The 16601-nt window shown below is 43.0% G+C and overlaps 1 protein-coding gene and 1 long non-coding RNA gene across 2 annotated transcripts; one reads left to right on the forward strand and one right to left on the reverse strand.

Moving 5' to 3' along the window:
- Nucleotides 1-2735: 2735 nt before the first annotated feature.
- On the reverse strand, nt 2736-10150 carry LOC108099926. The gene is given in 3 exon segments (XM_017203595.2): nt 2736-3207; nt 3209-6951; nt 9904-10150. Coding segments are annotated over 3 exon segments (4125 nt in total). The 5' UTR covers nt 9908-10150; the 3' UTR covers nt 2736-2829.
- Nucleotides 10151-10755: 605 nt separating this feature from the next.
- LOC108099927 lies at nt 10756-11616 on the forward strand. The gene is made up of 4 exons (XR_001771963.2): nt 10756-10963; nt 11019-11146; nt 11346-11429; nt 11484-11616. It is a non-coding gene; the product is annotated as an uncharacterized LOC108099927 (long non-coding RNA).
- Nucleotides 11617-16601: the final 4985 nt, after the last annotated feature.

The following is a 16601-nucleotide window of genomic DNA, read 5'->3' on the forward strand; positions in this document are numbered from 1 at the left end:
GGCTGAATTTAATCAATAGCCATGGCGATATCGATTTTGATTCCGGCTTAGCAACATTTTTTAGAACTTCAATCGACTGCAGCTGCTGACCCGACCCGCCAACTTGACCCTCACATGACCATGCTGGGTTTTTGTTATCGTAGTTTTTGGTTTTTTTCCAGCGGAATATCGCCGTTCTACAGATGTATTTTTTTTAATGCAAACACACTAATCAGGGGGTTGGTCAAGGGCTGACCCAAAACCGGAAACAGTTTCACTTATTATGTTTTTCACTTTTTTATGGGGGTGCTATTTTCGATTGCATTCGAAGGAAATGAGGAAGGAAACCAGCTGCTTTTGAGTTTTTTTAAAGTGAGTAAAGAAGTTGCAGATATGCTCCCAGGCCATTGTTGACAAATTGAATCAAATTTCGATTTAATAATTGAAGTGGCCAAGGCGTTGGACCAGCATATAACACCCCGGAAAATGAAGGTCCCCTATGGGAACGTTTTCCAAAAAATAACCAAAAAACAAAGGAAAGGAAAAGGTTTTCCCCTATCGGCGACAAATTCACAGTCAATGAGTTGAAGATACTGATTTTTTAAGAACTTGGACTCGGGTCTGACACACTTCAATCAGGGGTAAAAATACATGCGGTTGCTCTTTAATTGGGATATCAGAAATCAACATCAAAATAATAAAAGAAACTCAAGTTTAACAAATACAAATTGCATGACATTTATTCAATACATATATACACATTTAAAGTAAGATATAAGAACTAATAAATAAGTGGAATAAAAATAATATTACGATCTATATTTGTAGTTATATGTAAAATGTATTTTCGATTTAAAGTTCAAATTTCTGTGGTTGTGGAGTCGACGAAGTATTTGCTAAAAGGCACGCAGCATTTTAAAAAACACACGTTTTTAAAAAAAGGAAATTTCAAATATAGCAAATAGTTCTTCGCCGATCCGTTTTCATCGTAGAGCCATCAACTCATTTTGGGCAACTCCTCTCGCCGAAGAACAAATTCCTTAAACACTACAAAATAATCTGCGAAAATCGTTGCCCAAAACCGAAGAGCTGATGGAACTAGTTTGGCTCTTGGTTAATTATTTTAATTATTATTATACTTTTGACTAGAATGGTTTGGTTCTTGTGTTTGAGACTAGTTCTGGTCTTTGGAATGTTTAAACTTAGAATGGTTAATTAAATCATAGCACATATACTAGAATTTAAAATAAAGTGTAAAATGTAATTCTGTTTTAGTGGTAAAGTTACTAAAAATTTGATTAGCTTTAATTGTTGCTTTTCTGCACTTTTGGTTTTTATGGTTTCGAAGATTTCACTTTATAAATTCATTTTATTTAAATTATTGTTTTCAAGTCCGTCTGAGGTAGCATTCTTGTTATATTTTTTAACGTTTCATAATATATTTAATTTATTATTTTGGTAATATTTACTTGCGTATCTTTTAGGTTTCTCTAAATACGTTTGTATAAAAAAGTACTAATGGTCATTGTACTTTTGCCCTGAGTTGTTTAAATGTTCTTAATGTTTACCATCTGGCGCTAGTTCTCTCCCGATCTATCTCGTATTACCTTTCGACAATCTGAACTATTTACGGTGTTATCTTTAACAACTTTTTATGTACACGTTGTGCGCTTGAACTATGTTTTTAGTTTAGTGAAGACATTTCCTTGGATATAACTTGGTTCAGATGAGGTTAATACAAGATTGTTTATATTGAGGATGATAATCAACGGAAGTGGGCCATTTTTCAAAACATCCTAAAATCTATATAGATTTTGATTTTGAGCAATTTTTGTTGTGCTGAAGCTTTCCCATGGCAATCCTTATGTGCCATCTAACCTAAGCACTCCGTATCTAGATGAGAAATGTATAATTTAAATTTTGATTTTATGCTGCTGCTACTACGATATATATTCCTTCTAAGTGGTATATATAGTAATCCCTTTTATTGGTCTGCCCCTCCACTTTCTGCCTCCCCTTCGCCTAATCTATGTACGTATTTAGATTCCTCTCATCCTTCCATCTCCTTACATCTTCTTTTTTTTTTTGGTTTCTGCAACTCGTTTACGATAAATTACTATTACGCATAGGAACTTTGATAGTTAATCACTAGAGATATATGTTATAGGTTGCGGTATGTTATGCTTTGTGCTGTGCCACGCGTCTATCAAAATATATATGTTTTCTATTTTGATGGTTAGCACAGTGTTGCCAGCTGAAACGGACTTGTTCTTGTCGGGTTATAATGGTTATATAGGCTGTAGATTTGATCAGTGCCATGTTGGACATGGTGAACTTTTGGGCCCGACTTCGGGCTTAGATATTGATCGATTGTTGTTTTTGTTATGCGGGGTTTTCTTTGTATATTTAACTTTAATTATGAGCTCAACTAATATGCGCACTCAGTCTTTTGTAGTTCCACTATTTTGTCTTGTTCATGTTCCTAACTTCGTTTGCTTAAGTATTTAGTGGGGTTTTTTTGGGGGGTTTGAGGGATTGGGATACCCAAGCATTTAAATGTTTAAGTTTCTAAAGAAATTTCTAGGATTCTTGGGAACCTGTTAATAAAGCTAATAAATTGATTTTCTTTAAGCTTGAAATTTATCTGAACAATCAACAAGAAATAAAAATTGTTTTCACAGTGAAGATCAAACACTCTGAACAAATATTAGCTGGCACCAAAGAGATCAATTGATAGCCTGAAATTATCTTTTAAGTATCCCAATCCCCTATATTTTCCAGGGTTGCATTTGGTTTTTCTATGGCTTGAACTTACGCTGGCAACACTGTAACCTGTTGCATGTGGCACCTTTAGGCCGGTGTGAGCCGGAAGCTGAGCGTGGCCGACTCGGAGGCCCTCACCCGGACGGGCAGGTAGACGAGGGCCGGGGCGAACTGCATCTCGGAGTCCGGATCGGCGGGCTGCAGGTGGAAGGCCTGCATCTGATATGCCTCCTCCGTTCGGTCCGGTTGCGCGTAGCTGGCGGGCTTGCCGCTTCCGTTGGCCAACTCGCCGCATCCCTCGAACGGCGAAGTGGCCGCCGATCGGTGGAGGGTTCCGCCGCCACTGCCCAATCCGTTCGGCGTAGTTGGGGGCTTCGAGGAGGAGCGGCGGCGTTGGATCTTCGGGGAAGTTGAGCTGGTTGCTTTGGTGGAGTAAGCAGGAGGAGATCCTGCTCCCGCCGATGGGGGAATGAGCCGCCACTTTGGGTGCCGAGGTGCTGAGGTTGGTGGGCTCCAAGGGAGCTTCGGGCTCCTCGGATTTCACGGGAGCAAGTGGTGCAACCACCGCTGACTTGCTGGACTTGCTGCGGGACTTGCCCGGGTTTCTGGCGGAGATTGGCGGTGCCGGCGGCTCCACGGGCAGCTCCATAGCCTCGCCTCCGTTGTTCAGCAGGGCGTGGGAACGCTCGTGGATGAAGAGGAAGGCGTAGTAGGGCGTGGTGAAGGGGCACAGTGAGCACTGGTACTCCTTGAACCTGCCAGCTTGCTCTCCGAACATCCCAGGAATGGGTAGTGGTGGCATCTTGGGCATCTGCTGCTGCTGTTGCATCTGACCAAAGAGGTGCTGGGCATTGAGGTTCTGCAGCGCCTGGGCGAGATTGGGAGCGGAGTTTCCAGCTCCTGCTGCTGCTGCTGCTGCAGAGGGATTGCTGCCACTTCCGTTGGGAATCTTGAGCGTGGGACTGTTCGGCTTGCTGCGCGTGGAGGAGCCAGTGGTGTCCATCTCCCGCAGGCGTTCCACTCCCGCGGATCCGTGTTCGTTCATCAGATGCGATCGCAGCCACTTGAAGCTGCGGAACTGTCGCGAGCACAAGGGGCACACCTCGTGGTTGGATCCGCCAGTGGAGGAGCTACCCTCCACTGTGGTGGGGGAAACATTCAGCTCCTGATCCTGCTGCGGCGTGGCTGCTGCCACTGCGGCTGCTGCTGCGGCAGCTGCCTCCATCTTGACCCCATTTTGACCCCTTGGCTGCGGTAAAGGAGATCCCTCCTCGATGATGCCGTGTGTGTTGTGCTTGTGCACCCGCAGGAAGTACTTGCTGCACAGCTCCTTGTTGCAGATGTTGCACACGACGCCTCCGATCTGTGCCCCGTTCTCGATCTCGATGCCGTGCATCCGCTGCATGTGCGTCTTCATGAAGTACTTGTTGCACAGCTCCTTGTTGCAGATCTCGCAGTAGCTGCTGGTCGGGGTGAGCGTGTAGGCTGGTCTGTTTCCCGGCGGATTCCCCCCTGGATTGCCTGCTGCTCCTGCCGGGGGCGCCACCGGTCGTTCGGGGGTGAAGAAGCCCTCGCGCAGCGGACTGCCACCGAGTGGTACTCCGTTCCTGCCCATGTGCACCTCGGCGATATGTTGCTTGAATTCCTGGGCGCTGGCGAAGTCCCGATCGCACTGCTGGCAGCGGAGATCAGCGACGCCTGGCGGGGATCGGGCACCCGAGGTGGGCGGCGTTTGGGGATACAGACCCACCATGGGATGCGGCGCCTGCTGGTCGGGCAGGGGCATGGGAATGGGCATGGGCAGCTGCATCTGGCCAGCGTGCTCGGTCATCAGGTGAGCCCGCAAGGCGTACTGGTTCTCCTGCTCCTGGCCACAAAGGTGACAGGGCAGCGGTCGCTTGCCGTTGATGTCGTTCAGCTGCTGCAACATGGACTGCAGCTTCTGCAGGTTCTGCAGACCGACCACCGATCCATTCAGCTTCTCCTCGTCGTAGTTTTCCGGCGGAGTCTGTTCCTGCTCCAGTTTGATCCTCTTGCTCGGTTGTTCTGCCTCGGTTTCCGTTTCCGGTTCGCGTTCCTGATCCTGCTGATCCAAAGTGGCTGCCGCTGCCTTGGCCAGCATCAGATTGAGTGGCATGAAGGGCCAGGCACTGGGCATCTGGGCCTCGTCCTTGCCACCCGGCTGGGGGGTCACTTCTTCGGGTGGCACGAAGAGGCCGTGCCGCTTCCACTTGTGGGTGCGCAGGAAGTACCGATTGGCGTACTCCTTGAAGCAGAGTTCGCAGAAGAACTCGGGGAACTGGACGCCCAAGCGACGCAGCTTCTCCGCATTGAAGTTGGAGTCCTTCGCCTGCTGGTGGAGATGCGATGGTAGTTTCCGGGGTGGCGGCACGAAGCTCAGCTCCTCCTGCTCCAGGGTGAAGTCCTCGCGGAATCCCTCGGGCAATTGATAGGGCTTAACCTCCGACTCCTGCGGCATTTCCTGCTTGATGGTTGCTGGCTGCACCGGCTGCTCATTGGGACTTCCCCTCAAGGATTGCGACTGCATGGCTGTCTGGGAGTTGGGCGAGTCCTGCGATCCTGGCTGGGCATCATGCTGCTTGGCCCGATGGCGTCGCATGGCGAAGATGTTGGTGAAGCGCTTCGAGCAGATGTCACAGTGCACCGAGGCCACGGGATTGGATGATCCCCCACCTTGACTTACATCCTGTTTCGCCACTTGAGCCTCCCTCTGCAATTGGAACATCTGACCCATGGAACTCATACCGGGATTGGGATGACCACCGGTGTTGTTGTTGCTACTGGTGATGTTGTTGTTATTGTTGTTGTTGTGGTGGCTGGAAGTGTTGGTCGAGTTGTTGGACTCGCCAACGGGATCGAAGATGCCGTGCTTGTTGGCCTTGTGCGTTTTGAGGAAGTACTTGTTGCAGAACTCCTTGTTGCACAGCTCGCAGTAGGCCTCCGGATTGAAGATCCTCAGCGGCGGACGATTGAGGCCATCGACGCCCGGGAATCCGGACATCCCGAGCAGTGGCAGGTAGCCAGCTGGACCGAGTGCCGCCTCCGGGGGAAAGGGAAAGGCGGGCGGCATTTGGGGGCCGTGCGGATGGTGCTGGGCCTGCATGGCCTGGAACCAGTGCTCCTGCTCCTGCTCCCGCTCCACATCCTTGCCGTGGCCATTCGTCAGCTCCTGCTGCATGTGGTGCTCCTGCTGCGGACTGGGGATCTCGGCTCGCTCCAGCTTCACCTTGATGGAGGCCAGGAAGTCGGCGGGATCCTGTTCTCCGGATCGCTCCTCCCCATGATCCTGCAACATGTGCAGGCTCAACTTGAACTCCGTTTCGAAGCTCTCGCCGCACTGCTTGCAGTAGGTGTGGTAGGGATTCTCGCGCTGCTTGCCGCCCTCTGATATGTCTGGTGTCATGGCTTCCGTTTCCGCTTCCGCTACTGCCTCCCTATCCCTTTCCATTTCCGCTTCCGGTTCGGTATGCTCCTCCTGCTGCTGCTGTTTCTGCTGATACTGCAGCATCTCGAAGGTCTCCTTCAGCTGCTCAATGGACTTGGGCAGAAACATCTTGGACAACTTGTCCTCGTAGTCCTCGGTGGAGGAGTCGGCCCTCCTCTGACCACCACCCACTGCTTCGCCACTCGGCTCTCCACTCAAGTTGAGGGCCTCCAGGCGACTGGGATTGTGCTGCTTGCGCCGCTTCTTGGCCGCATCGCTCAGAGCCTCGAGGAGCTGCAGCTGCATGGCTGCCGCCATTGTGGCCATGTTGGCATCGCCAACGTCCTCCGCCTCCTCCGCGTCCTTGGCCCTTGCCTCCTGCTCCTCTGCCTCCTGCTCCATGGCCTCATTTGTGCCGCTTCCCGCTGGCTTCGTCTTCGTCTTGGGCTCCAGTTCCAGCTCCATTGCATTGACCAAGTGGGCGGTGGTGGGGGAGTTGCCTCCCATTTCCACTCCTGTTGCTCCTCGGGACGCGGCCGTCGTGGCTGTGGGTGTTGCTCCTGCGGCTTCATGGGGATTGTTGCTGCTGCTGTTGCTGTGGCTGCCGCTCGTGTGGCTGTGGTTGTGACTGCTACTGTGGTTGTGGTTGTTCCGGTTCGTGTTGAGTGTCGATGAGTTGGAGACGTCGGAGAGAGCAGTGTCCTCGCTGCTCAGATCTGGCGGTGGGGTGGCATATATGGATGCAGCCATTTTGGATGATATTACTGCGGCGACAGGGAAGAAAAGAGGGAGGGGGAAACATTGTAGTGGATAACTTTTTAATTGAAGTCGAAGCCATGCTAGCGGGGGTTCGACAAAGTGGGAATATGGGATAAGGGTTATTTATATGCATGTACATACTATAATTTAGCCACCATATGTGTGGGTAAAAGCATCTAAATTATTGATTAACTTTAATAGTATTTAATAGTTATTTTAACAAAATATAATATTTAATACAAAAAACTTAGGGAAATGGAATTGTCTGCACTATACAAGTTGCATATATTTAAAAAAATTAACCTTTATCCTTTGAAAATTTATAACTTAATATAACAGTGGAAAACAATTTATTCACAGCTCCCTCTATTTTCCTCGCAGTGTACATAATATATATGCCGAGGCTTAGACCGCATTATTTTTGCAAAAAGCAAAACGTACAGAATATTTGGCCAAGGATTCCATTCAATTTTAGTTTGGCTTCTACTGAATGCCACTCAAATATTTCTCCTGCACACACACACACACACACACAATCGCATAAGCCCGAACGAACACACACGCAGAATATTTGTGTCTCATTTCCGTATGCGCTTAATTTCATTTTTCTGCCTTCTTTTGCTTCTTCTCCATCATCATTATTCCCACCCACCGTACAACCACCCAACCACCCAGCCACCCACTTCCCACACCATTTTGCTGTGGCTACACTTTTTCATTTTTGTGCAAATTCTATGAAAAATTTTTCCATTATATATATATACATATGTATAGCACACACATAGGGAAAGGAAACTTTCTTCTATTTTTTTTCTGTTTGTTTACTAAGCGCCCCAGCTGCCACCCACTAACACACATACACACAACCCCATTGTGGCGCACACGAAAATTTATACAAAGTCATCCGATTTAAGGAATACAAATTTTGCTTATTTTCTTGTGTGTGGGTGTTTGTACGTTTGTGTGTGTGGCGCACACAGAAAACTTTTTGCGCCTTACAGCCACACAAACACACACACACACACATTCAGCCTTTTGCCACCCACTTTTCCCCCAACCGACACCATCACTTGAGTCGAGCATAAAACTTATAAAAATTTTCTTCAACATGACTTGGTAAAATAAATTTGATTCTCAAGAAAAGCAAAAAGGAAAAGAGGCAGGAAAGTGGGAGGTGAGGGGGAAAATGCCTGGCAACAAAAAGGGGCGGAGATACACAAAAAGAAAATGTGATATGAGAAAGTAATTATTGATGTTGTAAGTCACCAAGTGGGTTACTATAAATTTATATTTATTAAAACTTGGAAAAATCGTAAAATGTAATCCAATTATTATAATTAGTATTGAGTGAGCGAGAAGAAAGATATTTTTAAAATGTTAAGTCTTCAAGCTAAACTTAGCAAATCAAAAAGCTGTTAAGCTCTTTAAAAATACTTTACCATAAAGTACTTTTTAAATTTAAAGAAATGTATACTTGTTGATATCTTTTAAAATTATGAACATGGTATATTAACTTGTCAGGCAAGTATTATTATAATTATAAAAATGTTCTCAAACTTAATCGACTTAAGGTAACGCACTGAATTTCTTTCTGTGCAGGAAAAATTTTCGAAATAAACCGAAAATTTCTTTTCCTATTTGAGCACAGGCAAAAGGAGAAAAGCCAAGGAGGAGCAGCGAAAGGGTAGGGGGAAATAAGTTTGTGGGGTTGGGGTGGAAACGGGGGGGAGTAGGCCAAAAGAAAGAAAGAAAAATATTCTCAACTATGCTGCAGACATAAATTAAGTTTCCATGGTTGGAAATTGGTTCTCCAGCTACATGTTGTCGTTGTAGTTGTAGTTGTTGTTGACTTTGCTTTTATACAATTTCTTCATGCCGAACCCCCTGCCCCTTTTAACCCCCAATCCCCTCCCTCACCCCTCCTGCTCCCCGTGACCCCGGACCTGCCACTTTGAGGAGTTAAGCAAAAATGCCTGCCAGGATGTGCGCATTTCTCCTTGGTATCTTTGTGTACTTGTATAAGTGTGAGTATGTGTGTGTGTGTGCGCGAGTGTTGCTTGTGTTTCGGTTGGGATTTTTATAAAGCCTAAGGTAGTTTGATGTTATTTTATTTGATTTTTTTCGCCTGTCTGCCCGCCCGTCTTACCATCTTACATCCATCTCTTCGTGCCAGGAGGAGGATGCCCGAGAAAAATGTTCCAAATGAAAATGCCAACAGAGTGTAAACAAAACCATGTATAGTACTCCTCGACTCCTCGACTCCTCGACTAGGTATACTATACATAGTCAATGTGCATGTGTACTCTGTATATTTTGAGACTCCACAGGAGAAGCGGCTAATTTGGCAAACCAACATATCAAACCCGTTTCGTTTTGGTTGGGGGTTGGAGGTTGGAGGACTCAGAAAATAATCTTGACACTGGCCTAAGGGAAACCAATAACGTCAGATTGGTTTTGCTCCGGACTTGGGATTTATCATGGTAGTTTAGAAGTATTTCATAGAAAATGAATGCCAGGTTGCAAGAAGGACCCTCAAGAGCTAAAGCAAATCTTTAAAATTTGTAAGTAAATGTACTCCAAATTTAAAAGAAATATTCAAGATTTTAAGAAGAAATTTTCAAATATATTTGCCTATTTATAGTTTATTACTATTAAACATAAAACGAATACTATATAAATAGATAAACTTTACAGAAAGTTATTACAAAAAAAAATTCATTTGTGTTGATATTTTTTCCAAGCACTTATTTTAAATGTATATCAGAAGTCAAATTAAAATGATTTAAGTATTAAAATGGAATGGAAGCAGTTTTAACAATCAAAACCCAATTAACAAAATGATTAGTTATCATTTGTTAATTATACCCTAATGATGTATTTATCTCAAGGGAAACACTAATCACCATGTTATTAAATAAATTAATTGATAAATTAAAAGTGTAGTTATTTCAACCTACTCATTAATTAAGTATGTATATTATTTTCGCGATCCGGAATAATGTTTAGTTAATTTGGTTTTATTGTCACTCGTTTAAATGTTTACTGAACATTCTTAAAAGAAGAATTTATTCTTTTGGTGATCACTTGATGATCTCGATTAGTTCGCGTTATGCAAGTCACTTTCGCGCATGCGTACTTTCTGTTCTATTTTTTTGGCGTGTGTCGGGATCGTGTCCTGCCAAGTGGCTGGCTCGTTGTCAACTGGCGCATGACGCAGCGGAATAACAAAAAATATCGGCTATCAATTGCCAGTCGCCGGTTGAAAATCAAAACAGCAAATAGCAATGATACTAAAATCACATCGGCACACACAACCCTAACTTTTCATATCGCTTAATACGCGAGCACACACACACACACAAAGGGCCCCTACCCATATCACCGAAAAAAACCTCAATAAAACACCCCAAAATATCAAAAATCATAGAATTTCCCTTAAAAAAAATCCATTCAGCGACAACTGAGCGGCGCTGCCCGGAAAACCATTATTGCTCCGCCCCTTTGCGTTTTCCTTTTCCTCCTCTCTTTTAGTTTTTTGAAATTTTCAGTAACCACCACAACTATAACTACAACTACAACGAGCGACTACGACTACAAACAAAGGAAAGGGACGACGACACACGAATGAGCAACAACCGCGCAACTTGGAAGGTTTTCCCCCGATTTCATTGTTGCCGTGCCAATTTATCATTGTTCGATAGGATTTTCAATTTGTTTTTCCTACTGCAGAAGTTCGTGTGCCGCCATCGTTGTTTTTGGTTTTTGGATTTTTGTGTTTCGCCAGCGGCAGTTATATTTTTGTTATTTTAATTTATGCACTCCCAATGAAAAGAGTCACAAATTCTTTCGTTGCCTTTCAACTTGCTGTCAGAAAACCCAAACTTCTTGACTTGAGTAGCTAAGAATTAAAACAATATTTTTGTGGAAGGATTCAGGGGTTGTTCGGTGTTTCTTAATGTGAAAATTGGCTAATTGAAGGCTTTTCCGCTATCTGAGATGATCTTGATGCACACCCAGGTAATAATGCCTTTTAGGGATTTCTTTGTAATCTTTTAACAATTTGATTACTTAGGTTGTAAGAAACGCCCAAGATTCCCTTTTCCATCCTAAAGAGTATGGGGGAAATGTACCGTATCAAAGAGGCTTACGACAAAACACTTTTAAATGTATAATAATGCCAGTATAATAATAGCGAAAAAGGTTTGTCATTACAAATTTCATTCAAGTAAAATGAATTGTAAAGGAAGCCGAGTAAATTGGCCAAAGGGTTGATTTACATTAAGTGCCTATTACTTAAGAAAACATATGGGTGTTGGGACAAATTGGTTTTGATTGAGTGTCGTTTCCTCACTCTTTCTTTATAATTGTAAATTAATTGTTAAAAACTCAACCATTACAGATGGAATTCAACTGCCGAAAATAACTTAGCTTCTAAATTGAATTAAAGACGAGTTGACATTTATTGGAGTATTTCAAGTGAATGGTAAATGTTAATACGTCGTATCCGTATTTCTTTTTTATCATAATTCTTTAATAGTTGGCAGATAACTAATCCGGGGACCATATAGGAAATACTGATAAATAAGAATAAACTACCTCTCATAATTACACTATTGTTGTACATAAAAAATTTACTTTTAGTAAAATAAAACACGCGCTCCCTTATTAACTTTTTAAGTTATGAACGAAATTCCCTAGATAGTTTAGATAGGCAGCTATTTATTTATGAAGAATATATAAATTGAATAACTCGAATGAATTGATTCGAATTACGTATACGATCAAGTTAGGGTTCGAGCGCGTCCCTGAAGGGATTAAGATTTGCTTCGGTGGACATCTCCATAAATCTGAGTCATAAACTCTCCCCAGAGAAGCGGCCAGTGATTGTTTGCCTGGGCCGATTGACGGATTGACTTACAGATACTTGTACCTCAAAGGACATGCCTGCTGCAAGTGCATGTGTGTGTGTGTGTGTGTGTGTGTGAGTGTGGGTCCAACCTTGGCCACCCCTTTTCCGTTTGCCATTCGGCATTCAACACACATCAGAGGCCGAAAAAAAGTGAAAGTTACTTCCCCCCCTCATTTCCCCCGATGTCCTGCTGGCGTCCTTTTGGATCTGCGCCTGCGCAGTGGAGGCGACTCTCTTTTTTTGGAGCAGCCGGTCATATGTGTACGAGTGTGGCTAGAAAATCGCCGGTTGAACGAACCAGGCTAGCAAAATAGTCCAACAGCAACAGTCGGAGCGAGGCAGTTGGCAACTCATTGGTCGGCAACTGAATCGAATCGGATCGGACTCCAAATGGACCCCCTGCTCCCCTTCCACCGAGTAACCACCCACTTGGTCTGGTCTATTTTGACCTGGTCGCCGTCGTGGTCGTGGTCAAGGTTTTCCCACCGACTTTCACTCTCACACATGTCCACTGTGACGTTGTCCTCGCCGGCACTTTCACTTTCGCTTTCACTCTACGCTACTCTACTCTACTCTGCTCTACTCGACTCGACTCGAATCACTCGCACGCACGCATCGCCCCAAAAGAGGCGCTTCCCCCTTTCGTAAGCGCATGTCCTTGCGGGAAGAGCAATGTAAACAAACCGCTAATGTCGCGGTCAACTCAATCAAAACCAAAGGGGTTTAGTATATCCTTTCTTTAAAATATTCAATCTTTTCAATCAATTTAAACTTTAAAGATTTTTTAAGACTAGTGCTTTCTCGTATTTTGATTAACAATAAAAGATGATTAATTAGGGAGGGCTATTTTTATTATTATTATTATAAAATGTTATTTTTAAATATCAGATATGTAAACATAACATTACTTGGAAATGTTTTTCAGCGGTAGGTAATAAAAAAATATTAGCTGAATTAATATGTTTGTGTATATGTATAACAAGTATATAGTAACCCGTTGAATAAATATAATAGCTTAAAACATGTTTACAATAATCATTTTGAAGTGTTGTAAAGTTTATTTCATTATTTCGACACCAAAGTATAGGGGTTTTAGAAATATAACACCCGCCTTTCTGGTTAGGTACCAAAATGGTAATTATTAAATTTAAATTCAAACCGAGCCCAACCTACTTTGCACCCTTAAACCTGCGTGTCCTGAAGAGCTGTCGGTTATGACTGATACGCCCCTTTCAGCCCATATGCCACACTTACACCTACACACGACACACAAGTAGGACTGACAGGACACCCCCGCCCAGGATGTGGTGTGTGGACTGCAATTAATATTTCTGATGAAAATCAAATTGAAATTATGCATGGACTCAAAAATGGAAATGGAAAACGGGAGTAATAATAATGAGCCAGGGAATTGGGAAATCAACCCTCAACCCGGGAGTAATGATCTCTGTTAGTTTTTCTTGTTCTGCGGGGGAGGAATTATTGAGGGGGGATTCGATGTCGCGTCTCTCGGAAAATGTGTGCGACAAATTACTTTATTAGAAAAACGTAGTGTACGTGAGATTCTGCTCAGTTTTTTTTTTTTATGTCCAAAGATTGGGGTGTTACTTTGAAGTCTGTTTGATTAGGAATTCATTGGTTCAAATAAGTCCTTCGAGTGGGCGTTCCAATGAGGAATACAAATTAGTAACGCAGATATATCGGAGGAACATATATACAATATTAACAAAATATTATTTATCTTCTTTAGTAATAAGCACCCTATGATTCATCAATGCCTCGTAGTACTGAAATGTTAGTTGCGAGTCTTGATTACTGATATGCCATCATTATAATTATAACTAGCTTTTAATTGGTATCAAATAACTGTAGGTCATCTAAGAAATATAATGACCATAATGAAATAACGCATTTCCCATAATTGAAAACGAAAACCTGCTTAATTCTTCAGAAGTCGTAATCATGTGAAATGTTAGGAATAAGAAGTAAGTCGGGACAATTTCGTAGAATTTCATTTTGCTTTGACGCAGAAGCAAAATCCTTTTCCCAAAGCCTAAGAAAAACGAATGAAAAAACCGAAAAACATTTCCAGTTTCTATGTTCCCTGCTCATTAGTAAGAAATCTCATTAGAAACCAATGAACGCGCAGGGAAAATAAACAAACAAACACGTATTTATTGGGAGGGGGTGGTGAAAATCCTTGTAATGAGTGCTTCGAAGGCCTCAAAATCGTTCACCGTTTGATATTTTTCCGTCATTTTCACTTTCACATCTCCATGGCGCATGGGCCACGAAGTGAAAAATTAATTTCCCCCAACCTTAACATTTCCCACACACACACAGAACCTATTTTCCGACCAACCGAAAAGCGAAAAGCCAACAAAAACTATTTCCATCTCTGTCGAGCACTAAAACTTTTTTCTATCAAATATTATTTTGTACAATAAACTAAATGCGTGTGTGTGTATGTGTGCGTTCCACCCCCTGTGCATGTGTGTGCGTTTGTCTGTGATAAAATAAAAATACGAAAAATATGAAAAAACGAGGAAAATTAATAATGAAACTCAAACACAGAGACAAGGACAAATGCTGTGCACATAAGCCAGGCGCAAATTCGTGTGTGTAGAGGAAATGTTTTGGGAGCGGGGTTATAATAATCATGTTTATAATAAGGCAAGTGTTTCTTCCTTGGTTCTAATGAGACACAGACTATAGTCGTATTCCTTATCTTCTGTCTTATCGGCATGATGAACTTTCCGCACAAGCCACCCCCCGAAGTATGCAGCAAAATATTTTGCAAGAGAAATCTATCGTCCGAGAACTTTTCATCCGAAAAAAAATAGAGAATACAAAAGCAGAAAAAAATTCCATAAATTCTAGCTTCTTCTTCCTCAAGCGCACACACACACCCACGCAAACAATCAAAAAGAGGGGGAGAAGTTTGCAATTTTATCAGAAATACACACACAAACACACATATATTCACAGTCAGGGAAAACCACCACCCCACGCCTCCTTCTGGCCCCCGAAGCGAGTTTATGAAACCATCAAATTATTTTCTTTTCCATTTCTGACACTCAAAAGAAACGGCAAACATACAGAAGGAGGGATGAATGTGGGCGGGGTGGGTGGTGGTCTGGGGGGTGTGTGCTTTCGGAGAAAGCAAGAAATGAAGGAAAAAAGGGAGAAAAAATTATTATTTTCCAGTTACAGTCGGCTTGGTCTCCATGGTGGCCCTCCTTTGGCACATCCTTTACATTATTTTCCTGCTGCTGCTCAAAGTTTTTGCCATGTGGCCCCGGCCCCCCGGAGGCCCCCACTTTTTCCTTAACCCATAATGCCTGCGGGTTACATTTTGCCCAGTTTGTGTGTGTGTGTGTGTGTGCAGCTACTTCGTCTTATTCGAGTACGAAATTTTTATGAGAAAATGCCTGACTGAGGAAGAATGTGTGTGTGTGTGAGTTACTGGGCTGTATATCAAAATATTTAAAAGCAAATATAATATTGGGGGAGGTGGGTGGCCTCAGTCTGTACGTGTGTGTGTTTGTGTGTGTGTCTGTGTTTGCCTAGCTGGAATTCGGGCAAAGGCGTAATAGAAAAACACTTAAGCCAACCCCCATCCCCTGCGCCCTGCGAAATATCAAAATGTAAAAAAAATCATACACACACACACATATATATATACAGATGTATACAAGTATATACTTATATTAATAATGAGCCGCAGCGCCAGCGCAAAGAGAAAATGAGAAAAAAGAAAAATATTCGCTTTGCGAGTGTGCAAGTGTGTGTGTCTGTGTGGAATTTATTGATTTTCAGCGAATAAATATCGCCGGAGGAGCACATGGCAAGTGACTTAATATCAGTCGGCTGGATATTTACAATGGACACATGCAAAACGCATATCATACGAGAATATATTGAAATTGATTTGGCCTGCTGACGTTGCTATATGCTATATGTTATCGTTGAAATTTTTATATTTTTATTGTCAGTCGCAGTCGCATTAAAAATACTTAATCTCCGACGGCCCAGTTATTGCCTCCGCCCTGTCATAAAAAGTGGGTGGTGGTAACTGCGGCCGGCATTTTAATCATGTCCATATCGAAAATTTTACTTTATCACAATCCCGAGCCGGGCATATTATTATTTGGCTCGTTTCAGCTTTTACGTTATTAGCACCCGTAAGGGGACCTCGTGGCGTATGCTCGATGTGCGATAAAACCCGTGAGCTAATGAGACTTTTTAATAAATTGCCCCATTCCGGCTGGCCCCGTTTTTAGTACAATTTTCATTATTAATAAAACTTTATGACATCTATATCAGGCATTGTGCATTTTTGTTTCATAAAAAAAGGGAGAAGGCAGCGAACGCCACACACATCCCCCATTTATTATTCCAATTAAATTTACCAACTTCGTTGGTCATTGTCTCCGTGGGCGCGTGGATGCGTCATGGCATCTATCAAAGTTTGCATCTATCATTTTGGACTTGCTACTTTTCGAAAATATTACTTTTCAATGTATGTTACAATTATAAATGATAGGTGTGGGCAGGTATAGCATACCTTAAATCTTTAAAGTAAAAATGTTTTGGAGAGGCGATTTTAACAAGTTAAAAATAAAGGATATAGAAAGGCGAATTAACAAGACAATTAAATTCAAGGCAAGTGTACTTTTTCTTTTTTTCTAAAATGTCTTATCTAATTCTTTTCTGAAAAAACGTTATACATTTTCTAAATAACAA

The sequence above is a fragment of the Drosophila ficusphila genome, unplaced genomic scaffold (genome assembly GCF_018152265.1).
Source record: "Drosophila ficusphila isolate 14025-0441.05 unplaced genomic scaffold, ASM1815226v1 contig_106, whole genome shotgun sequence".
Taxonomy (NCBI): Eukaryota; Metazoa; Arthropoda; class Insecta; order Diptera; family Drosophilidae; genus Drosophila; species Drosophila ficusphila.